Source organism: Leishmania martiniquensis, chromosome 34 (assembly GCF_017916325.1).
Source record: "Leishmania martiniquensis isolate LSCM1 chromosome 34, whole genome shotgun sequence".
Classification (NCBI taxonomy): domain Eukaryota; phylum Euglenozoa; class Kinetoplastea; order Trypanosomatida; family Trypanosomatidae; genus Leishmania; species Leishmania martiniquensis.
This window is the reverse complement of record NC_090169.1, coordinates 787,360-810,728: the sequence shown is the minus strand read 5'-3', so window position 1 is coordinate 810,728 and position 23,369 is coordinate 787,360. Positions and strand designations below refer to the sequence as shown.

General features: G+C 57.5%; 7 protein-coding genes across 7 annotated transcripts; all 7 read left to right on the top strand.

Annotated features, from left to right (window-relative positions):
* Window positions 1–2,524: 2,524 nt before the first annotated feature.
* Window positions 2,525–3,256, top strand: LSCM1_02233 (uncharacterized protein; the record flags this gene model as incomplete). The annotated part of the gene is made up of 1 exon (XM_067319818.1): window positions 2,525–3,256. The coding sequence occupies one exon, from the start codon at window positions 2,525–2,527 to the stop codon at window positions 3,254–3,256; it is 732 nt and encodes a 243-aa protein (XP_067175193.1).
* Window positions 3,257–4,476: 1,220 nt separating this feature from the next.
* On the top strand, window positions 4,477–4,947 carry LSCM1_02232 (uncharacterized protein; the record flags this gene model as incomplete). Its single annotated transcript, XM_067319817.1, has 1 exon — window positions 4,477–4,947. The coding sequence occupies one exon, from the start codon at window positions 4,477–4,479 to the stop codon at window positions 4,945–4,947; it is 471 nt and encodes a 156-aa protein (XP_067175192.1).
* A 1,636-nt stretch (window positions 4,948–6,583) lies between these two features.
* Window positions 6,584–6,826, top strand: LSCM1_02231 (uncharacterized protein; the record flags this gene model as incomplete). Its single annotated transcript, XM_067319816.1, has 1 exon — window positions 6,584–6,826. The coding sequence occupies one exon, from the start codon at window positions 6,584–6,586 to the stop codon at window positions 6,824–6,826; it is 243 nt and encodes an 80-aa protein (XP_067175191.1).
* A 1,413-nt stretch (window positions 6,827–8,239) lies between these two features.
* Window positions 8,240–9,160, top strand: LSCM1_02230 (uncharacterized protein; the record flags this gene model as incomplete). Its single annotated transcript, XM_067319815.1, has 1 exon — window positions 8,240–9,160. One exon carries the CDS (start codon window positions 8,240–8,242, stop codon window positions 9,158–9,160), a length of 921 nt encoding a protein of 306 aa, XP_067175190.1.
* A 1,692-nt stretch (window positions 9,161–10,852) lies between these two features.
* LSCM1_02229 (uncharacterized protein) lies at window positions 10,853–13,336 on the top strand (the record flags this gene model as incomplete). The annotated part of the gene is made up of 1 exon (XM_067319814.1): window positions 10,853–13,336. The coding sequence occupies one exon, from the start codon at window positions 10,853–10,855 to the stop codon at window positions 13,334–13,336; it is 2,484 nt and encodes an 827-aa protein (XP_067175189.1).
* Window positions 13,337–16,260: 2,924 nt separating this feature from the next.
* Window positions 16,261–19,281, top strand: LSCM1_02228 (uncharacterized protein; the record flags this gene model as incomplete). The annotated part of the gene is made up of 1 exon (XM_067319813.1): window positions 16,261–19,281. One exon carries the CDS (start codon window positions 16,261–16,263, stop codon window positions 19,279–19,281), a length of 3,021 nt encoding a protein of 1,006 aa, XP_067175188.1.
* Window positions 19,282–21,577: 2,296 nt separating this feature from the next.
* On the top strand, window positions 21,578–22,735 carry LSCM1_02227 (uncharacterized protein; the record flags this gene model as incomplete). The annotated part of the gene is made up of 1 exon (XM_067319812.1): window positions 21,578–22,735. The coding sequence occupies one exon, from the start codon at window positions 21,578–21,580 to the stop codon at window positions 22,733–22,735; it is 1,158 nt and encodes a 385-aa protein (XP_067175187.1).
* Window positions 22,736–23,369: the final 634 nt, after the last annotated feature.

The window sequence follows — 23,369 nt, the reverse complement described above, 5'->3', positions numbered from 1 at the left end:
ACGGCAGGGGCGACCTTCGTCGCGAAACTGCGCAGCAGGACCCCCCTCTTCTCTTTGCACGGTGGGCTCCTGCAGCGGCGGGTGGCAAGGTGTGGTAGCATGATGTGCAGGCAGTCTACTGCCTCGTACTCTGCCGGCGTGGGCCTGCCCCTTCCCCCTCCCCCCGCCACGCCTGTGCTTGCTGCAAAGGGTGCCCGGCGAGGGGCTGTGTCCGACATGCCACGGAAGGTTCGCGCGCCGTTGGAGGCCCGAGCCACTCCTCGTTTCGCACATGGATGCGTGCGCGCTGGTGTGTGGTGACGCGCATGTCCCTCGCGCCGCATGGGCTCTCCCCGTCAGGTGTGTAGAACTGCCGCCCCGCAGTGCCCCCCCGATGGGCACCCGTATAGGCGCGTGACGCGCAGACGCGTGCCTCGCCATGGGCCTCTGTCGCTTGGTACACCCGCGCTTGCAAAGGGCGCGCGGGCGCTGGAGAGGAGGCGGTGCTGCTGCCGCTGCGCACCGAGCCATCTGCCTCCTCCTGCGGCGCACGCCGCGACGCCCTCCGCGCGCTCTGCTGACATCGAGAGGAGGCGGGGGACGGAAAGACGGCGAGCCCCTGCTCCGCCGACAAGGAGCATCGCCCTGAAGCGGGCACCGCCTGGTGCTGGCCGCGCACCACGTATCGAGGGGGAGGGACAGGACGCGCCCTCTATACGCAGGGCTGGATTCGGTGGCTGGCGGGTGCGGTGTAGGCGACGAGGGCTTGTTGCCTGCGTGCGGCCACACGAGAGGAGCTGCGATTGCCCCTGCGTTAAGGCGCGCGCTAAGTTGCCGTTGCGGCATACCTCCTGAGAGGAAATTTGTCGTCGGTATGAGGGATTCAGCGAAGGCGAGCGTTAAGTCGAGGGTTTTTTCTCCTCTCTGTAGTCCACCTGGTCTTTGTTGCAGTGTTTTTTTTTTCTCACCTGTGTGCAGTTTCTTGGATCGGCTGTCGTGAACTGCGAGACTACCGTGACGGAGCCGAGAGTATTGTGTACCACCACGTCCCCCCGATCTCTCAAGACACTGACGTCCATTCATTTTATGTCCTGCTGAGGTGGGGAACATATATGCTCGATATTGTTAACATTGCTTTGTAGTTTACTATTTTTGTGTTTCGCTTTTCGCCCCCCTCGCGTTCTTCTCGTGTGGTCATCGCAGTGCACTCAGTGTCGAGATGAACACTTTGTTGATGCGCACTGCTCGCTGAAACGTTCTCTGAGTTGAGATGGGGTGTGCATTGGGGTGCCTGACGTGTTTGTTGTTGTTGTTTGCGTGTTTTCTTTCAACACGTTCGATGCGCGCCGGCACTGCTGCGCCGTCTTTTATCCTTCTTTGAGTTCGAGTAGGTGCGCATGAGTGGTGTAGACCTGCCCTGCTGCCTCGAGAGGATGGCGCTTAGGTAGACGAGTGACCCCCCAACAGCAAGGGTTGCCTACTCGCAAAAAGGTGCACTGTGTGCCTCCACTGTTGTTGCGAAGTCGGTTGATGTGTAGAGTTTCCGACCGACTGATATGCCCGTGTACACACAACCACCTCTACAGCGAACACGATGGAGAGAGACGGGCGGAGGGACTAGAGGGCAAGGAGAAGGGGAAATAGGATATGGGCGTAGCCTGCAGCTTCAAACGTTGGTCGGAAGTCTTGGCGACAACTTCATCTTTTGTTCATCTTTTTTTTCCGTATCACGTTGAAGAATGCTCAGCACCAATCGTGTGTACGTGGCTGCATGCGTCTAGACTGATGCGGAGGAAACAGCCTTACCGTCTTTTTTTCTTTGCGCGCTACGGAACTGCAGACGTACACAAAAAAAAGGCGAGAACACAGAAAAAAAATGCAGCAAAACAGGCCAACTCCTGGCCGGCGGGGAACAGTAGGAACGACAAGAAAAAAAACAAGTTCACGTACCTGTAAGACATCCTCGTGTCTCACAGGCTCAATTGAGGACGTGTCTACCATCGCGCCTTCTTTAGCGCTCACACCTGTGGATGCGCGCCACACCACCGTAGGCGAGAGGGTAAGGGAGGATGCTCGGATACGGTGCGTCTATCACGAAAGAATCGTTCATCATCTGTGATACCATTTCTATTGCGCCGTGGCTTCTGTTTCCCCTTCCTTCCCCGAATTCGCTCCTGAAGCTGTTCTTCTTTTCGCCCCTGCCTCTTTCGTTGTTTCTCCTCTCTCATTTACTCACCGCCTTTTCAACTTGTACTTTCAGCAGCCTCATAGAGAGCGCATGCGTGCGCAGACGCGTGTGACTGCAATGCTGCTTCCTATGCGGGGGCATGTCTCGTTGGTGCACCCACGACAATACCATTTTGCGCAGTACTCTCTTCTTTAGATTCCCGTCCCCCATCAACACATCTTATCGAACGCGTCCGTGTGTGTGTGTGTGTGTCTGTCTGTTTGTGTGTGGAAGGAGGGCACTTTGCTCAAGACACTCTTTTTTTTACTGTCTGCATTGAACATCAAACACGGGAGATCACCCCGTAGACGCGCGCAGATGAAGGCGTGCCGACGCATTACCGTCCTCACTGGCGCCGGCATCTCTGCTGAATCGGGAATCCCAACCTTTCGCGGCAGCGACGGGCTCTGGTGCAACCACCGCATCGAGGAGGTTGCCTCTCCGGATGCATTCATTAGGAGCACTGACCTCGTGCAGCGCTTTTATAACGAGCGTCGCCGCAGTCTGCTAAGGAGCTCTGTCAAGCCGAACAAAGCTCACACAGCCCTTGCAAGGTTAGAAAACGAGCTCGAAGGAAGAGCGAAAGTTGTCATGATCACGCAGAACGTGGACAATCTCCATGAACGCGCTGGATCGAAAAATGTGTTGCACATGCACGGTGAGCTATTGAAGGCCCGCTGCACAGCTACCGGAGCGGTCTTTGAATGGACAAAGGACATTCTGCGTCATGATGACCGCTGCCCAGACTGCGGTGTGCTCGGCACACTGCGCCCGCACATTGTCTGGTTTGGAGAGGTGCCGCTCTGCATGGACGAAGTGGAGTCGATCCTGCCAGAGACGGATATCTTCGTTTCTATTGGCACCTCTGGGAACGTGTACCCGGCTGCTGGCTTTGCGCAGCGCGCTCAGTTTCACGGTGCGAAGACGGTGGAGCTGAATCTCCAGGAGGGCTCCAACAGCGTCTTTTTTGAGGAGTCTCTCTACGGTAAAGCGGGCGACGTTGTCCCGGCGTGGGTGGACGGAGTGCTGAAAGAGAGCTTGTCTTGGTGACGGCGCCGAAGCGACTTGGGTGAGGGCATACGATGGTGGTTCTCTTTCCCTCCATGTGTGTGTGTGTGTCTTCGTCTCTTGTTCGTGAATCCACCGCAGAAAAAAGTCTGAGGAAGCGTATGTGCTTCAGCCGAGGAGCCTCCGCATGTGACCCTTCAGCTGCCTGTTTGCTCTCACGCGACTCGTTCTCTTATTGCCTCACACGTATCGACTTTCGTGGTGAGACACAGCTGCGCTGCCCTGCTTCTTCCCTCTTTTCGCCGTCGCTGCATTGTTGCTTTTTTGACATTACCAACTCTGCGAGTTGGTGAACCGCTGCTACAAGCACGTGCCAAGGCTGAAGGGGAGGGGGGAGGGGGCGCATTCGACAGAGAAGCTGCTGTCCCCTCGGGTGGTCACTTCTGATGGACGAAGTGATTCATGCTTCATGTCAACTTGGCGCCTGTTCGCTACTGCTATCTTGCGTCGAATGGTGTTCGTCAAGTCATCCTTGTCCAAATACTTGCTGTCGCGTTTCCTCGACGTGAGAGTGACGCGCTAGCGTCTCTGCGAGCCCACGCTATCCAGTTCCCTTGTCGCGCAATTTTGTTGCCTGCTGCCTTTCGTGCCGTGCTGCTCCTGTCGACTCCCTTCAACTTCTTTTCTCTGTTCCTTCCCTCCCCTCCCTCCCCACCCCCTCGCGCCTCCACTCACCCCTGCCCTACGAAGGATGTTCATCCTCTCCCTCCTTGTTGCCGCCGTGAAGCCATCGTGCCAGCCTTTGCATAGACGCAGAAGAGTTGCATTTCGCGCAGCGCATTCGACCACCGTTGTTCTCGCTCGGTCGCCTCCTCCCTCTCCCCTCTCGGATTTGAAGCACAGTTAGCTCAACGATCACTTCGTCCCCCCCTTGCCCACTCTTTTCTCTCTCCGGTCGCAACACGGACCCACACTGCCCCCATCGTGTTTCTTTACGCGCGCGCGCGCTCTCCAAGACTGCGAGCTCGTCTGGTACTCGGTGGAACATTTCTGTGGTCTTCGCCGTTTGCGCGTCCGCCCGCCCACTCCAGTAGGGAGGGTGACGAGCAACAGCCCTTACCGTGCCGCCACCCCCTTCACAGTGAAGCACGCTGAGGATCGCATACTCGACGGTCATCGCTACCCGCGTACTTGCTTCTCCTTTCCCCCTTTGTTTTCGTCTTCCTGTCGCTTATCCGTACACGACTGACGCTCCAGCAAAGATGCTACGCAACCTTATCCGCTACACAGGCCTCGTTCTGGTCCTGCTGGCCTTCATTTTCAGCGGCATTGACAAGCTGGCTGCCCCGACCGTCGGCGCCGCGCTGCTGGCAAAAAGCAACTTCCCTCGCATGCTGGCTGCTATGGGCATGAGGCTGTCACCAACGGAATGCATTCACGTCGTGCGCGCTGTCGGTGCGATCTCTGTATCTTTCTCCCTTTTTATTTTGCTTGGTGTTGGCCGTAGCTTCTTCTCTTTCGTGTTGGCGGTCGGCGTCTTCATCGCTACCGTGGCTCTGTACGTCGACGTCGATTACCCGCTCGCCACCTCAGAGGAAAACGCGAAGCACATTCTTCATAACTTGTCCGTCGCCGGCGCTCTGCTATTTGTGTCCGGGAGTGGTCACCGAAGCCGCCGGTACAGCCAAGCGCGTGTGGCAAGCGACAGCGATCGGGCAAAAAAGAACAGTTGAGGGCCGTGCAAGCTCTCACGGCCGACTAGGAAGCGGAGAAGCACCCGCCTCTCCTCTCTCTCTTTTTTTCGCGCCGCGGAAGGTGAGAACCCTCTTCCCTGCGCGTGAGCTGGCGCGCACTCCTTTGGTCATCCGCCGACGGAGGCACGACTGTACACACTTCTGTTCTTCCTTATTTTACTGCGTGTACGACTCTGTTCATGTATGGCCTGTTTCTCTGTGGAGTAGTTCTTTCGCTGCTCTCACGTCGTGCGTTCCGACTGCGCCAAGCAACCGATAGATCCACCACTCGACAGCGTTTTGTGTGCGCGTGTCTCTCTATGTATGCGTAGACGTATGCATGTATAAGTGCGTGTGTGTGTGTGTGTGTCAGCACAACGGTGGGCCTCTTCCTTTTCCTTGTACCGCTTGGTTGGCGTTTATTCTACGCTTGTCGCCCTCTCCTTTGCTGCGCTTCGACTTGGTTCATGAAAGGCATACTCCTTCGCAAATAGATATATATATATATAATAATAATGCAAGTCTGTGTAGTGATGCACGAGGGCTTGGGCGCGTGTGCTTCTCTTGCTGGTTAGGGATGTCCTTCGCGTAGTGATCCAAGAGGGGGTCGGGTGCGGACTCGAAGATGCAGGTGCGCAGCCCTCACGCAGATGCATAGGGACGATGCCAATGGCTCGAAGATGCGACTTGCGCATCTTTTTTTCATGGTTTTTCTGTTAGCTTGTGTGTCCCCTGGTCCGCCTTTTTTCTTTCGCGGATTTTTTTCCGCGTGTGTGTGTGTATGTGATGTTTCTGCGACACTGAACTCCTCGAGGACGTGGCCAGAGGAGCCGATCGGCAACCGTCGAGAAGTCGCGTCTCTCATGGCGATGGTCTCCACGAAATTACGCTAGCGACGCCCTGCACGCCAGCACACGGACACGTCCATGCGTAGTTCCGGCGCATCTTGCTTTTTTCCAGGGTGGTCTCTACACGGATCCTGTCATGCGCTGCAGGTCAGCGTGTTGCTCTGTTTCGCTCCAAGGCTGTGAAGCTTCGTTGGATGCACCTCTATACGCCGGCCACCTGCTCCGCTGTCTCTCTTCCTCTCTCCGCTACACACACACACACACAAACGACTCTCCGCCATTTCCTTTGCCTCCTTCATTGCCTGCATCCTATTTGTCATGATATTTTGGCCGGTGGCCCTTTTTTCTTTTGAAAGCAACCTCACATGTATGCTGTGCCTTAAAAATCATTGCACGCTGCCCTTCTATCCCTCTTTCTCTCGGTGTGTCTGTGTGCGTTTGTGTGCGCACTGGCCTGTCGACGCTTTTTTCTCTTCCATTGACATCATTCCACCACAGACAGTAGCGCAACTGCAGGCATACATCTTCGTCGCGCGATACTTTTGCGAGTCTCGCCGAAAGGCCCCTCTTCCTTCTGTCCCTCCGCGTGCGGGGTCCATCTACAGAAGCAGCAGTCTCTCTCGCAAGCCCAAATCACCCCAGCGTTTCACGCCTGCGGCGCTTGTGTGAATCAGCGCTTTTTTGTTGTTCATTTTTGCTTTCGTTTCTCTTCAGAACCGTTGTGGATTCCACCCGAACTCTCTGCGGAGAACTCCGGCGCTTCTCTTTCCGATTCGGCAGCGTGCCTAATGACCTTCTCCTTTAGCGTCATCTCCACCACGGGGCAGCGGATCTCCATCTCTGTCCTCGGCCCAGACAACACCGTAGGGGACATCAAGGCAAAGCTCGAGGAGACGGAGGGTATTCCTCAGAAGATGATCATGCTGGTGCACTCGGGCCGCAAGCTGGAGGACAATGCAACGCTAGAAGAGTGCAACATTCACGCCGGCGTCACCATCAACATGGTGTTGGCTCTGCGTGCCGGTTTCTGAATGACACTGAAGAAAGTGGTTCGCTCTTTGTGGTGTTTCCAGACGATGGTGCCGGGCAATGAGGCGAACTTTATTCAAGGCTCGCCAAACCGAAAAGATTGCAGGCGACCGTCGGAGCGTGTCGAGGCGCGTTTCTGAGAACAGGTACGAAAGAACGGGGCATGTTACGGGCTGCGTGCAATGGACCTGCTCACCGAACTCTTCATTTTTCGTCGCGGTCTCTCCTTTTATGACGTCCTTCACACCCCCACTCCGATCACCTGCAGAGGCATCCTTTGATGCTCCCGCGCACAGCCGTGCGCGATACCGGAAGACAGAATCGTTAGGAATAGCACGTCGCCCTTCTCCTTCACCTCGATGGAGAGAAGGAAGTTGTCATGCATGTCTCTTCTCTCTCCTTTCCATGTGTGTATGTGCGTGTATGCCGGCTGGTTGCGTGTACGAGTGTACTCACCGCGCTGCTTCGACTGTTCCTGCACGCAGGCTTGTACAGACGTGTGGCACCTTTCGGCGCCATGAGGATCGCCGATTCTTTTTTTTCGTTTGTCGTTAGGTTAAATGTCTTCGTGTGTGCCCGTCTCTCAGACACCCGTTTGCAGCAGGAGAGGTCGTATCAGCGTGGTCGTCCCCCCCGCCTCTCTCTCTCGCTCTTTCGCTCAGCTTACACAGCGCTCTCGAAGCTGCAAAGAGGACGGCAATACTGAGGCATTTGACCATCACTCTGAGTGTGTGTGTGCGGGCGTGGGGTGAGGGATGGTTCTATTCTCAATTGGAGAAAAGAGTCGAGCGGATGGGCTCGCCAAACTGAAGGAAAGTAACGCGTGCTTTTATACTCTTCCTCCGCCTGCACGCTTTTTAAAGATAAAACAAGCAGTTGCGAGAGGGTAATAAAAAGGCGCGCGCGGCGCTTATTGTGTTCTTCACGCTTCCTAGGCGCGCACACCACCGCACACCCTTGTGTGGGAGTCCACGCGCGACATCATCGGCGGCTTCCGATGGACAGGGCGCCAATGTCGCGAACCTCTTCTCTCTTTTTCTCTTCTCGCCTTGTGTCTTATGCACGTCCATTCCATAGAGTACGGTAGAGAGCACCCGCAGGGCGCATTCTGTGCTTTGTCTGTGCTCGTGTCTTCGTGCGCGTCGGTAGGGCGGAGCATATTGGATTGTGCAACGTTTTGTGAAGTCTTCATTCCACGTAAGGGGCGTATCTGTCGTCGTACACACATCCTCCTCCCCCCTCACACACACACACACACCACCGCCACCATACACGGACACACAAATACACTCGCGCGCATCAGCAGTGAAGGGACCCCGAGCACGGTAGAAGAGAATGCCGCTGTCTTAGCTCGCGTGCGTGACTGCAGAAAAAGGCTTTTCGTGCGTTTCAGCTCTCTCATTCAGCGTATAAAAATGTCTCTCTGGCCGTTTCGGACAGGCAACGATGAACGGTTCCAGACGAGCAGCGGCCCTCCCAGCACTGATGACATTTATGCTGCTGTGTGCCAGGGGTCTTTGCCGCCGCACCGCTACGGGGTAGAGGTGGATAACTACTTGGAGTGGCGTTGGCGGCGAGGTTTTGTGCAAAGCGTCTTTCCCGTCACATGTTACGGCGCGCTGGCAGGTGTCTGCGTGGGCTTTCGGCAGTCACGCTTCGAGGGCCGCTACATTGGCCGGTACCGAATTATGTGGCGGTACACGTCAACCTTTGCGGCGGTAGGACTTCTGACGAGTGCATTTCACCACCTCCTCGTTGTCCGAAACCGCTACCACGACAAGTTGCACTACCCCATCGTCTCGGGAGCGGCAGGCGCCGTGATTCTTTGCCTCGCATCACAGGTAGGCACCATTGGGCAAGGCATGTTTGTGGGCTTTTTTCTTGGCATCCTCTACGGAGTTGGGTGCCACGGCATGACGTACTACCACCGGCGGCGCCTGCGCACGTTTTTGCATGAGCAGCAACTCCAGCAGGTGCCCATTCACAAGGTTTCACCAGAGCTGCAGCCCATGTACCGAGCCTTCCTCTTTGATCATCGCCCCTTGGAAGAGAAGGACAAAAAAACACGCGAGGCCGTTGCCATCTCCCGCTCTGTGAACGATACACGCCTCGACGCACAAACGTTCATGAGCAATATGACGCCGGAGGTGTTTGAGTGGGTGAATTTTCCAGACTGGTGGCCGTTAAAGTGGCCCATGCAGACGGAGGAGGAGCAGCTGCTGCTGGAGCGGCAGCGCGACGAGGAGGTTGAGCGGCGAAAGAGGATTTTTCTCGAGACGGAGGATGGCGGCTTGTTGAAACGCAAGAACCGCGCGAAAGAGTACCGTGACAAGTGATGCGCCAAAGACGAACCGGGGCGTGAGGGAGAGACACCGTAGTGGCCGCATCTTTCGTCGCCAATGTGTGTGTGTGTGCGCGCGCCGATCAGGTTTGCTTCGCGTTTCAGACATGGTGGGTGTTCGGTACCGCTTTCAACCAAGACGGAAGATTATTTTTTCCCCTGCTGTGATGTGTCGCTGGTGAAACAGCAGGTGCAGCCCTGTGCGCAGGCGCATACGCGATGACTTGGAGCAGGGCCGCAGTCGAAGGGGTATACCGCTGTCTTTGGAAAGGGAAATTATGACGGTGGCTGTGCTCATTGTCACGGATGCTCGAAGTTTTGGCGCCTGCAGCACCGCCTACTGGAAACAGTCACAAGCACCTCTGCATATCGAAAAAAGGGTCGAGAACAGGGGCATAGGGATGCGTGAACCAGTTCTTGTGACCGCCACCACTTGACCTATTTCTCACTACACCTGCCGGGGAGTTAATGAAGACGGGTGGAAAAGGGCCAAGCGCTGCTCGGTGCGTCGCAGAGAGCGCCGAGGCAGGGTTCTATTCCTTCCCTCATTGCGTTATGGTTGCTCGCGTGTCGGCCAACGGACTAAAGAAGAAGCCATGCTGAGCCCACAGCCGCGCCCTCGCTTCCGCCAAATAATTGGTACTCGCACCAGCAACTTCTCTCTCTGGCTCCCTCCCCCCTCCCTCCCCTATCACTCCTCTTTAATCCCTTTTCGCAAGCCGCACCCCACACGCTCTAAGGGCCGTCAGCCTTTTCCTATCGTCCTCCTCTTTTCCGCCCTTCCTTTCCAAAAGGAAAAAAAACAAAGACACACACACACACACGAAGGGGGGAGGTCGCAAGAGGTTTGAAGTCACCTCGCATACGCTCGTAGGAAGTGCCGAGCAGTTGCCTGCCCCCCCCTCCTCCTCCTACTCCTCAGCCTCTTTGCGTGTGTTCTTCTGTCATGCGTTTTTCTCTTTCCGTTATCGACTTCATGCGGAAGCGCTCATCGCCTCCTTCCCTCTTTGCTGACTGCTCACCGGTTCTCTGACGGCACCCCGTCAGGCCCCTCACTTGTGTTTCGTGGAAGTCACTGGCTCCGCGAACCAACGCCGTGGGGCGCGCACTCGCCCCTTGGCGGCATTATTAAGGAAAGGAAGCATAAAAGAAGCAATACGTTATTTCGCCGCGACGCCGCGCTCGCGGAGGTACTCGCGTGACATTCATGAACAGCCGAGAGAGAGGGACATCACACGTGAGCCACGCCACACGCACACCCCACTCGGCCACTCCTTCTGAAAGCAGGAAAGGCCAACTTGAGGGAGCAGAAGGTGTGCAGCGAGTGAGCCTCAGCGGCGTTTTGTCGATCAGCGCAGAGAGCAGTGCTGTAAAGGCAACAGGAGCACGGGCCGACTCTGCAGCTTCCTTGAAAGCTCACCTTCGAGGTGTCTTAGACTCTCAACGTTTTAAAGTCTGGGCGAGACCGCGTCGGCGTGCGTGCTGAGGTCGCTCATTCTCCTGTTGGCTTTGTTGCTTTTCGTTCGTCCCCCCTTTTTTCTACGCGACGCGTGCCTGCAACGAGCGTAGTGGCAGTGTGCGCGGCGAGGTCGCCACGTTCGACTAGTGATCGTAGTGAAAAGGTGCGAGTAGAGTGTTGTTTCGGTAGCGGACTTGACCATTTTTCTCTGCATTCCGACTGCGGGAAATGGATGGCAAGCGCAACTTTCGCGCGTTGATTCAGCATGCAGGGCTTAGCAGAGTGAAGAATTCGCCGAAGCGCCGTATTCAAAAGGTGGCGCAAGACGCGCTGCGTGCTACTGGCCAGGGCAATGAGATAAGGGCACGCGCAATAGGTGCGGCAGTCACGGGCACCAGCTCGGAGAGCTCCGCTTCGGCCGTGGCCTCTATTTTTTCTTCGAGCTGGGGGTCCCCGGTCACGGCGAGTGACGCGTCCTCGAGCATTTACAGTAGGCGTTATCTCCTCGACCGCCTCCAGCGGCGCCGTGCACAGCTGCAGACCTCTGCGAATCTCGAGGCAAAGCTTCGAGAAGCCTTCCTATCGGCCATCACCGCCTACAAGCAGCTCTTAGCTGGCGCAACCAGGGCACTTCAGCCGTCGACAGCGTACCTGGCCTTTCCGGCTTCGACTGCACCCCCCTTTTCAGAGGCCTCGCCGTGGCCATCCGACGGCGCTGCTACTGGCCGCACGGCAGCCTTCTATCTGGACAAGGTGCAGCACACCTTTGAAGAGGCGAGGCGGTACTACAGCAGTACTCCTTTTGACCAGCGGTGGGATGATATCCTTAGCTCCCTCGCCGTCCTCGGCCGCACCTCGAAAGGGAATACTGTGGTTCCGTACCACGACAGTGCAAAGGCATTCGAGAGCATGTGGGCCGCGGTGAGAGGAGCGAAGGAGCGGGTGCACTGGCAGACGTATATCTGCAAGGACGACTTCATTGGTCAGAGAACGATACGTGGGCTCGTGCACGCGCATCAGCGCGGATGCGACACGGAGCTCTTGTACGACTGCGGTGGCAACATCTCAGGGCGGGCGCGTCTCACAGAGGAGCTGAAGCAATGCGGCGCGAAGGTAATCCCATACCGCCCCTTCTTCCGTAGTGTCGCCACATACTTTATCAAGGGCCTAGACTGGAAGCGCAGTCCCGGTCTCCGCAATCACCGCAAAATTTTACTGGTGGACAGGAGCCAAGCGTTTTGCGGAGGACTGAATGTTGGCAATGAGTACTGCGGAACGGCAGCGGGTGGAACGGGCAAGTTCCGCGACACGCACTGCGGTGTTGTCGGGCCCGCTGCAGCGCATCTTGCCGATGTGTACAGGGATACGAAGCAGCCGCAACCCTGGAAGTATGGCTGGAGGCGCTGGAGGCAGATCGCCTCCCAGCAAATCACGCGTCGCATGAGGCAAGGGCGAATGCGCATGGAGCGCACGGAGCTGTACCGTGCTTTTCAGGAGGAGCGTAGCCGAAGTGGAGGCCGCTTGCAGAACGTGCCTTCAGCCTCCATGAAAGTCATGCGTAAAAGGTGGAATAAACAGAAAGAGCAGCTGCTGACGCTAATGCAGTGGAGTCGGGCAGGGCTGTCAGCCGACGCCCTTCTTGACCGAGAGGCGGCGCGTCACACACAGGAACAAGCTCGCGCGGACACCAACGGAGGTGTGAAACACTCCAGTGAAAAGAAAGCGGGTTGCTGCGCTAGCTCTCACAAAGCAGATACGAAGCCGACCAGCGCTGCAGATGAAGGCTCCGCGGCAAAAGACCCTAAAGGCGCTACAACTGAGGCTGCCTCTTCGACAGCTCGCGAAGGGCCACCCTCGTCTGATCAAACTTGTGCGGGAGGCTCGAAGTCGTCATCCGCGGACCTGCTATGCAGCGGCGGCAAGCTGAGCGGCGCGCGCACGTCGGCGATGCGCCGCAAGCTGTTGGCAGCGCGGCGCGAGGCACTCTTTCGGGCAACCGACCTTCCGCACAAGCGGGCCTACACCGACATGCTGCGGCGGGTGCCCATAATTGATACAGAGCCGGTTCCGGAGGCTGAGATGTACCTCAAACACCGCGAGCCTATGACGCAGGTGCTCTCCTGCAACCCCCGCTACCGTGACTACTCTATTCAGTACGCTTTTTGGCAGGTGACACGCAAGTGCCATCGTCGCATCTGGATTACCACCCCGTATTACCTCCCGACTCGGAAACTCTTCAGCGCTCTTGTTCAGGCCGCGCGTCGGGGTGTGGATGTACGTCTTCTCGCTGGCAGCAGCCAGACCACGGACCCGTGGTTCATGTGGCACGCGTCGAACTACATCACAGAGCAACTCCTCAGAGCGGGAGTGAAGATTTACGAGTTCAAAGGGCGGCAAATCATGCACGCCAAGACGGTGGTGGTGGACAGCGTCTGGAGCTCGATCGGGAGCTACAACTGGGATCTGATGAGCAACCGCAACCTCGAAGTGTGTCTGTGCCACCTGGACTTCGACGTAGCTCACTCGATGGAGGCGCAGTTCTTGCAAGACCTCACTGAGAGTGTAGAGATTCGACTGCAAGATCACAAACAACGGTCCCGCTGGCTGCGCTTCACCTCGTGGCTCTTCTACAACGTCGTATTTCTTCTCGACCGCATCACCTTCCGCTCCTTTGCGAACGAGGATGTGGTGGACGTACCGGGGGCGCAATGAGGCGGACACAGCGCAGAGCCCCTCGTTCACGCTGCCAGCTGCAGCGACTCCCTGCTGCTCTTTCGCTCGGCATTACTCTCCTTTCATGATCCCGACGGCCTCCCTCTCATTTCTGGAGACCACCATTTACGTGGTCGGCGCGCCGGAGAGGGGACGGGTGTGGGGTGGCGCGCCCATATAGATAGGGCTGCGTGTGTGAAGAGGACGGAGCAGGGGATGTCCCGAAAGGGCCGGGCAGACGTAATAACGCATAATTCGTTGTTGGGCGCTTCGATACGAGTGGGGCAGCATCGAGGAGGACAAGGCGCCACCGCTGCTGAGAGGGTCTCCGTCCTCACTTACCTCCTCCTTCTCCTGCTCCGCCCCCCTCCAAGCACAGGCGTCCTTGGAGTCGCAGTGCAGGGGCGCCGTCAGAAAGGCAGCTCGCCGGCCGCTGCAACATCGCATGTGGGTAAGCGCTACCCCACCCCCTCACCTTGAAAACGGGCTAGGCTTTCTGTCCCTTAGGCGTGGCCACAAGAAGCTGCACCTCTTCGTGTCGTGCGCGCCGTGCAAGAGGAAGATGGCGATGACTGCCGTCTCGGCGTGACGTGCCGTGGACGGGGCGGCGCTCGCACTAGTGGGGCCTGCGAAGGGGCCGGTTCTGCTCCTTCTGGGCCGCACCCGCCTGCGTCCCTCTCCGCACTCACGTAGGGCGAGTGGGTGAGGGGGGCCTGCCCTGTGCGCCTGGGAGGGTGGGCGGTGCACGTCGGGCCACGGTCTCGTCAGGAGGCCTCGGCAGCGCCCATGAAAGCATGCAGGCATTCACTCCCCGGGAGCAACGCACGCGTGCGCCTCTCATTGGACCTCGTCTGGGGTCACTGCGCGCTTCAGCACCGCTTTCGAATTGACCAGCCTGTGCAGTTGGCAGTGCCCGAAGCGCCTCGCGGGCACGATTACATACCACGCTGCGCCTCACGGCATGCCGTCACAAGGGCTTCTCGCAGGTCACCGGCCCCCCCCAGCACCCCCCCACAACAGAGGCTGTGGAGCGCACGGGACGGCAGGGGCGACCTTCGTCGCGAAACTGCGCAGCAGGACCCCCCTCTTCTCTTTGCACGGTGGGCTCCTGCAGCGGCGGGTGGCAAGGTGTGGTAGCATGATGTGCAGGCAGTCTACTGCCTCGTACTCTGCCGGCGTGGGCCTGCCCCTTCCCCCTCCCCCCGCCACGCCTGTGCTTGCTGCAAAGGGTGCCCGGCGAGGGGCTGTGTCCGACATGCCACGGAAGGTTCGCGCGCCGTTGGAGGCCCGAGCCACTCCTCGTTTCGCACATGGATGCGTGCGCGCTGGTGTGTGGTGACGCGCATGTCCCTCGCGCCGCATGGGCTCTCCCCGTCAGGTGTGTAGAACTGCCGCCCCGCAGTGCCCCCCCGATGGGCACCCGTATAGGCGCGTGACGCGCAGACGCGTGCCTCGCCATGGGCCTCTGTCGCTTGGTACACCCGCGCTTGCAAAGGGCGCGCGGGCGCTGGAGAGGAGGCGGTGCTGCTGCCGCTGCGCACCGAGCCATCTGCCTCCTCCTGCGGCGCACGCCGCGACGCCCTCCGCGCGCTCTGCTGACATCGAGAGGAGGCGGGGGACGGAAAGACGGCGAGCCCCTGCTCCGCCGACAAGGAGCATCGCCCTGAAGCGGGCACCGCCTGGTGCTGGCCGCGCACCACGTATCGAGGGGGAGGGACAGGACGCGCCCTCTATACGCAGGGCTGGATTCGGTGGCTGGCGGGTGCGGTGTAGGCGACGAGGGCTTGTTGCCTGCGTGCGGCCACACGAGAGGAGCTGCGATTGCCCCTGCGTTAAGGCGTGCGCAAGTTCCTTGTTTTGTGTGAGAGGTGACTTATTGTGAAGAGGAATAATTCGCTGTAAAGGTTGTGTGACGTTCAACTCTGCATAACAGACGCTGAGTGGCGGGGAATGAGTCGCTTGTGCGGAACGCTGTACGTAGGAAGTGAAGGCGGCGCTAAGGCCAAAGGAGCGGAAGACAGGGAGCGGCGCTCTTCCTCTTTCGGTCGCTAATCTCTTATTGTGCGTCTGTGTTTCCTCTCGTTGTAGGCGCCACGCTGGTCTACTCCTGTTGTCGCTAGGCGTCATGTTTTGAACGCCGTTTTCGTCTTCACCCAAGTCTCGCTACGCCAGGTTTGTTTCTCCTTTCCGTTGACTGTCTCTCTCTCGTGGCTTGGGGCCGCCTCTCTGTATCGTCCCCCCTCACCGGAACTGCTGTTAATGCAAGTAAGCCGTCAGGGAGTGCGGCTGCTGCTGCTGCGGCGGCGGCGGCGGTGGCGCACAGTCTTAGTGAGACCTGTTGTGGCGCCTGTTCTTTTATTTGCGCTTTGCTTTTCACCCCATTTTTTTTCTGTGTTCTTCGGCTTCTCTCCCACAGTGCTGAATGGGAGCCGCGCCAAAAGGCATTGGGGGTCTGTGGAGGGGGAAATGCGAGGGTGAAACGGATAGCGATCATCTCCGCGTTGCGCAGAGACGATAGTCTGCTTTCTTTACCGAGCGGCTCCGCGTTTCATGGGCATCGAGGCCTCGCTTTTCTTTTCGCACCCCCACCCCCTGTATTTCTCAACGCTTCACGCACTCCGCGTACCATCGTTGCCGTGCTCTGGAGAAAGGGAAAGGGGTCCTACGTGGGGCTGATGAGAGGCCGAGGACGGTGGGAGAGAGAGAGCACTGGTGATATACAGGTGACAGGTTAGGCGGCTGCACGGCTGTTGAAATGTCCTCGGGCCTCAGCTGCGAGCTCGCTTAGGGCTTGAAAGTCTCTCTACTCTCTTCGATGTCATGCTTTTTTCTCTTCTACACTGTACCTCCGCGTTCTTGAGAAAACAGAGAGGCTGTATCGCATTGGAGTGCATGTTGTTGGGCAGCCTCTGTGCGTCTGCGAAATGCATCAGCGCGTAGCGGCTGTTGTATTCTTTGACTACCGCCGAGGGAGAGCATCTCTCCCTCTTGCCCATATCCACGCCCTGCACGCCTCCCTCCGATGGGAATCGAATTATAGTTGTCGTGCTGACGGCACCACTCACGCTCGTGGCCCTCATGTTCCTAGTATTCCACATCTCAACCTGGCAGAAGGGGCGGCGACGCAGGCGAAGAGCTACTCCGCGGAAGCGCCAACTCCTCATGAGCATGCGATCAACTGGAGCGGCGGCTCCGCCTACTACTTTTCCGAGGAGGAAATGGCGCGAATTCATGCGGTGGTGCCGCGGAAAGCCTTGGGCGGGGAGAACGCGCCACCGTCCGCTGCTGCGCAGTCCGCCACACGCGCGAAACCCGGCAGCACCAACGCGGGAGAGGGTGAAGACTCCGAGGCATCGCCAACAGTGGCGAAGATTCGCGGTGTTGCGCGCAACTTCTGCATAGACCTCACCATCCCCCCTCTGCGGCGAGAAGAGGTAGAGCGATGGAGCCTGGATTGGTATCTGTTTCGCCGGTGCTATAACGCGACGTCGTCGACAGTCTATTCACGAAAGAGAAGCGATTACCTGCTGCCCCCCACCGCCATGGTGACGTACCTCGGGCCTCAAATGCGCAAAATTGACCAGCTGCATCGCCAGAAGGGCTTCATGACACCGTCCGAGGTGGCGGAGGTCTTTATCCCGCTTGTCCCGACGTATTGGGTGGAGGGTCGTCATGTCATGGCGGCGGTGCCGCCGGAGATCTTGAGGCGACTCGAAAAGGCGACTCGCGGAGCGTTGACACTGTCGCAGATAGTGTTTGAGCACTACCCGATGCTGTTTCACTACTCGCCAAATCGCTTCCGTCGGGCGCTTGTGCGTTTGAACTCGCAGTTTTGGTTTGTGCGCCAACACCCTGGGTACGGAAAGGCAGATCGGACCTTGTCGCCATTCAGACACCGCGGAGGCGTGGAATTCGATGCGGCGAGCATGCGCGAGGATGAGGCCGGTGTGGAGCCGTTGTACGCAGCTTGGGAGAAGGCTGCATCGGAGGGGGTGCTCTCACTGGGTGGTCGTGCCACGGGTGTTTCGCACCGGAGGCCGTGGAGCGTCGAGACGCTCTCCGTTCTTGTTCGAAACCTTCCGCGGGTGCCAACGCCTAAGGAAAGCTCAAAAGATATGGCGAGCGAGCATCCCCCTTCACCGGCGCGTGGCAAACCGCTCGTGAGCGAGCGCTACCGCCCACTCAACCTCGTTTCGTGGATCAATAGCTTCTCGCCAGACGACCTCGCCGTTGTCAATAGGGCAAGCCAAGTCTCTCTCGTGCAGCTCATTACGCAGTATGTGCATGTGATGCAGCTCATGAGCTTGAAGAAGGGGGACCACAATCTTTTTGTCGAAGGGCATGTGCTTCTTTCGGGCTGCGGTGATCACGGGTGGAAAGCGGATACGGTAACCTCGCGCTCCTCCTCCGCCTCTGGTTCAGAGAGGGAGGAAAAAAGTGGCGAGGCCTCTCTCGGGCGCGAAGCTTCTGAAGAAGAGGACGAGACGACTGGATGGTGGTCGACTGATAGTGTTGAAACGCCGAAGGGGTCTGGCACTGCTGAGAACACTGCGGAGTCGCCAGCTGCAGGCAACGCGACATTCACCGTCAACACACGAGAGAGGGCTTTCAAGCAAGCGTTGACGGAGGAACTGATCGACTTGGACAGCCTTGTGGAAGAGCGTGGTGGTTACGCTACCGTGTTCGACTCGGAGGCCGACTCCACCGCCTTTGCCCGCGGCCCTGATGAGACCGCAGAGATCGGCTCAGGTCGGGATGTGGACGAGCACAGTGCGTACCGGAACGGGGGAGGTGATGGCGACGAAGACACGACATGCTTGCCACACGAGAGGGGCGCGCTGCCGCAACTGGAACGGCAAACGGCCGCGACCATCGGTGAAATAACGGCATTTGGGTTGCCCCTCGAGGAATTATATCTTCGGCGTCTTCCACCAGATGTGGCTCCTCGAAGTCTTAGTGATCTAGACGAAACTACCTCACCTGATCCGGAGCTGCTCGCCATCGCTGCGAGCTTCCTCGCCTCGCCACCTTCGCTGCGGCTGCCCGGCATCGACTGCTTTTTCCGTCGTAGTCAGCGGCAACTGCGGCGAGTTCTGAGGCCGGTAGATGAGATTTGGCGATGGGTGGAAGTAAAGCGTTTGTATGCGGCCTTCACTGCGGAGCAGCGGCGCCGTCTTCGTGGTCGCTACAAGGGACTGGTGGGCTTTCTGCGCTACCACGGAAAGATCTTCGAGCTCAGCAGCGACCTCATGTACGTCATCGCACATGATCCGAAGGGTACGATGGCGCCGATTCCGCCCATGGAGCGCGCATTCCGCTATGCGAATCGTGTGTATCTGCCAGACGACTTTGACGACAATTCAGATCGCTCTGCGTCCGTCGTCGGCGAAGCCGAGCGCAAAAACTTCACACGAGCCCTCGGCGAGGGTTCCATTCCGACCTCTCGACGCCACTTGCTGCTTCTAGATCCTGATAATCCGCTTATGCAGCACGAGGTCCTGTATGACGAGATCGTCAAGCTTCTGCCGGATCACCCTGTGCCGATGCAGGACATGTTGTCGAGACTGCCGCCAGTGATGCGTGCAGCTCTCCCGCATGAGGTCAACATGGCTTCCAGCAAAAGTGTGGATGTCTTCGTTGAGAGAGGCCGGGTGATGATTCGGAAAAAGACAGCGGCTCAGCGGAGCCCAGCCGCGTCCGCGTCGCAACCGCAGATGAGTGTAGAGGATGCCATTGCCGAGCTGCTTCAACTGCCCATTGCGGGGGAAGAGATTACGCTCAAGGCGCTTGTCGCTATGCACTTGTCCCCTGCAGCCATCTCCACTTTGTCAGATCACTTTGGTTCTGTTACACGTGCTGTGCGCATGCTGCCGCAGTACTTTGAAGTCTGGGAAAGCGACCTTAGCGGCCGCAAAAAGATTCTAATGGTGCGTCTCCGACAGTAAGCGGTGCTCACTCCGCCTCCCCGCCTCTTTCGCTTGCCCCATTCCACTTTCGCCCGCGCCGTGGAAGGATTCACGCGAGCGTATGTGTGCTTTTGCCTTCGACCATGACGAGTGGGGTGCCTGCGCCGGTGTGCCGTACAACGTCTCCAGCATGCTCTCCTCGTGACGCATTTCCTTCTGCTCTACATCGTGGGCGGTCTCCCTAGTAAAGGAGCCGTCGTGTTGGCGTCTTGCTCTGAACTTGTTCACGCCCCTCTCCCTCACTGTGTGCGTAGTTCCAATGGCAGGCGTGAGCAGCGAGCAGGTGATTTGATGGTCTGAAGGAGTGAGAAGGGTGCGCAATTGTGGAAGCCGCATTGCCTTTGACGCGTGTCCGGTCCGGACTCTCTTCTCCCTCGCTTTTCTGCATGCGCTGGGCTCTTTTGAGATTCGTTGGCTTCTCCGACTTCTCAGTCACACGTCGTGAGCGTGCCTCTCGCGCCGCGGCCGACAAAGCTCCAAAGAGGCACCTGTGAAGAAGAGCGCGTAGAGTTTACGGCGGCCTTGGTCAACGTGGCATCCGTTCCCGGAGCACCAGAAGAGGAAGCCGAGCCAGAGGACAGGAGCTGAAGCCGTGCGAGCGGTCACCCTTAGTGCCTACCTCCGGAAGGAAGAGGGCAAAGGGGGAAATTATTGGGTAAGGCAGCACCGCAAGCGTTTCCACGAGAAACAAGGAGCAACGTGAAGGGACGAGCTGGCGCGAACTTTCCTCGCCGTAGGCTCTGCGCTCTAACCGGCTTCAGGGCATGCTAGCGTGTGAATGTGCGGCACTGACGCCATCAGCATGGCAACGTCTACCCTTGCATGTCGTCTCTACGGGGTGGTAAAGTGAGGTAGTAGGTGGGCCCGAAATGACGAAAAGGTAAGCGCTTTTTCATACGGGCATTCATATGTCCGCCACAAGAGCGATTCCCCGGCATCCTTTTACACTTCGCGGCGCTTCTCTTCGTGTGCTGTCGGGCTTTACTCTGCATCTTGGCGCTACTGTGTCACTTCTGTTTCGGCATTAGGTGGGTGCCCGCATGTTTCTGCTGGCGGGACAATCTCAATAGAACCGCATGCACCTGTGCGCTCCAACTCCAGGGAAGCCAGTCACATAGCTGTGCGCTTTGCGGATGGTGTTGCTCCACAGCCCCCCTTCTACCCGCCTCCTCCCAACTGCGTTTTCGCGCCTGTGCATCTCTGGCTCTCCTTACCTCGCCCCTTTTTTTTTGTTGTTTTCTTCTTCTGTCTCTCTCGACGCTGTGGGCGACCGCAACACGCACCTGCCCCCATCTCATGCATTACAGTGAAGGAATTCATACACCATTTGTGATACACATCCATCGAACAAAACACATCCGCATCAGCACTCCAACATACGCACAAACGACGCCTTCGCTGCGTAGCTGGGTGCGCCCTCAGCCGCCGCTTAGAGCACCCCTCCTTCTTTCGCTGCCGTCGGGGGACCGCATCTGTTTCTTAGAAGACGCAGCAAACGTGGTTCGCTCCTCTGGGCAAGAGAGATTTCGGCGGCGCTTCTCGGCCTCTTTCCTTTACGCGTGCACGCTCTCAGAAACGCCTCTACTTCATCGAAAAGGGACAAGAAAACGACAGCAGCGAACCGAATACAAAGGCAAGAAGCGTAGGTGCGCGTGCGCGTGCGAGTGTGCCCCGATAACACACACACGCACACACAATCGCTTTTTTTCAACACAGTTTCCTGCCGAAAGTAACCACACAGACATCTAGATTATCGATCGTCTTGTTGTTAGTGTGTTTCCGTGACTCGGTGGTGCCGGTCGAGAGCCTTTTCGAAGGTGCGCCTTCATTTTTTTTTGTTTTCCTCTTTCTGTCTTGTACAGTGCGCGCGAGTTGTTCTTATCATCTGCTCAGCAGCGAAGCACACACAGGCAGAACAGAAGGAAGGAGCAGCGGAAGTGAAGGCACACAGCGCCTGCCTCTCTTTGCGTTCCCTTCTCTACCCCGGCCGTGCCCGTCGTCGTTGATTTGGCTGTCGCAGCGCCTTTTTGTGGGAGGAGTGTAGGAGGCTTTCTTTGCGCTTACTGTACTTGTCCGGGTCTCTGGATTCGAGTCGTGTGTTCCGATTGTGCCCGCCACTAGCCGCTCTGTGCTCGTTTGTCCCTGTCTCTTGTTGCTGAGGTTTCGCTCGTGTCGGTGTCCCCCTCGACTGAATCGGCACTGTAGGACTGCGCGCGAAGCTCCAGAGGTGATTGTTATTGCTGGTCTCTTTCTCACGGCTGCCATTTCACGTGTTATGCCGCCAAAGCTAAAGCTTCTGCCCGCAAAAAAGTCAACGGTGCCTCCGGAAACGCCGGAGGAGAGCGATGAACTCACTGTGGGCAACATACGCGTAGGTCCTCGTGGCGTTGAGTTTACTGGAGATGGGGATCTGCAGGTTCGGCGGCCCGATCTCAACTTCGAGAACTTGAAGCGTGTTCGCCAACTGGGCCAGGGAACGCAGGGCAACGTCTCTATGTATGTTACGTCAGACAAAACGGTCTTCGCGGTGAAGAAGATCACGATTCCTAGCACGCTCGATACGCGCACTCGTCAAACCGTAGCGGCAGAACTGCGCAACATTTTCTCCGCGCAGTCGAATGAGTACACCGTGAACCTGTACAACGCTTTTTACCGTAACCGAGCACTGCGACTAGTCATGGAGTATATGGATTGGGGCAACGTAGATGAACTAATCGCCGAGAAGGTGAAAATTCCAGCGACGGTGTGCGGCTACATCGCGTCTCAGATGCTGCATGCCCTAGCCGTGCTCCACACGAAGTCGAACATTGTGACAGAGACGAATCAGCACAAGTCCCTGCGCCAAATTCACCGCGACATCAAGCCAGCGAACGTGCTCCTTTCTACCAACGGCTGCGTCAAGCTGGCTGACTTTGGCATCGCGACCAGTGCGGAGACCATCGGCGTCAACTCCTTTGTCGGTACAGCGACGTACATGAGCCCGGAGCGCATTCAAGGGCTACGCTACAGTACGCCTAGCGACATTTGGAGCGTTGGTGTGGTGGTGGCACAGATGTTGCTCGGTCACTACCCATTCTCCTCTGTCAGCAAAGGGTTCATGGCACTGCTGCGCGAGATCAACAGTGTGGAAAAATATCCGCTCAGAGATGAGACCGGATGCAGTCAGGAGGCACAGGACTTCATCGACTCGTGTCTTCGGCAGAACCCAGAGGAGCGCAGTAGCGCCTGTGAGTTGCTGGAATGCCCGTGGATCAAGTACTGCGAAGGGAACGGTAAGGCTGAGATGGTGGCTCTGCTTGCCTCTCTAGGCGATCGCGACCGGCAATACCACGAGGACGACTCCTTCCAAGTGGCATCCAGAGAAGCTTCTTCGAATGCGGCACCCGATTCCTCCGACCGAGGCGCGACCGAGAAATCTGCGAAGCAGCGGTAGCGGGTATTATTATTATTATATATATATAGTACGAGAAGGTCAGCGACTTGCTCCGGCGTTGTTCGCCTGCTCTATCCCGGATACCTCTCAAAGGTGTGACACGGATGGAGCGAGAGGTTCGAAGGCTCACTTTGTTTTCGCTTGGCGACTTTTTTTTCGTGGTGTTGTTGACGTTTTGCGAGGGGGATCTTCACCTCGAAAAAGACAGGGGCTCGCGCACAGCTCCTCCTCTCCTCGCCGATCCGCTGCTTAGGTTCTCGCGCGTCACATACGCCTCGCGCATCGTGCTATCTGTGTTTTTTTTTCTTCAGCTGCTGCTTTCTCTTTGTTTGTATTCAAATATCTGTACATATATGAGCGTGTGTACATAGATCTATGCAAACATATGTGCATGCACCACTTCTTCGTTTCTCTGTGCCGCGCAAGCACGTTGAGGGAGTGCACGCGCGCAGGGCGTATGCAGAGTACGCACCACATGGATAGCAACCTCAATGGCAGTTGTGTGCATGTCTGCGGATGTGCAACGCTGTACAGATACGCTGTATATCTTGCATTCTTACCTTCTTCTTTTTTCGTTGTTGTTGGATGCGCTCTCACGGTTGCTGTGACACGCATTTATGTGCCTTCGTGTGTC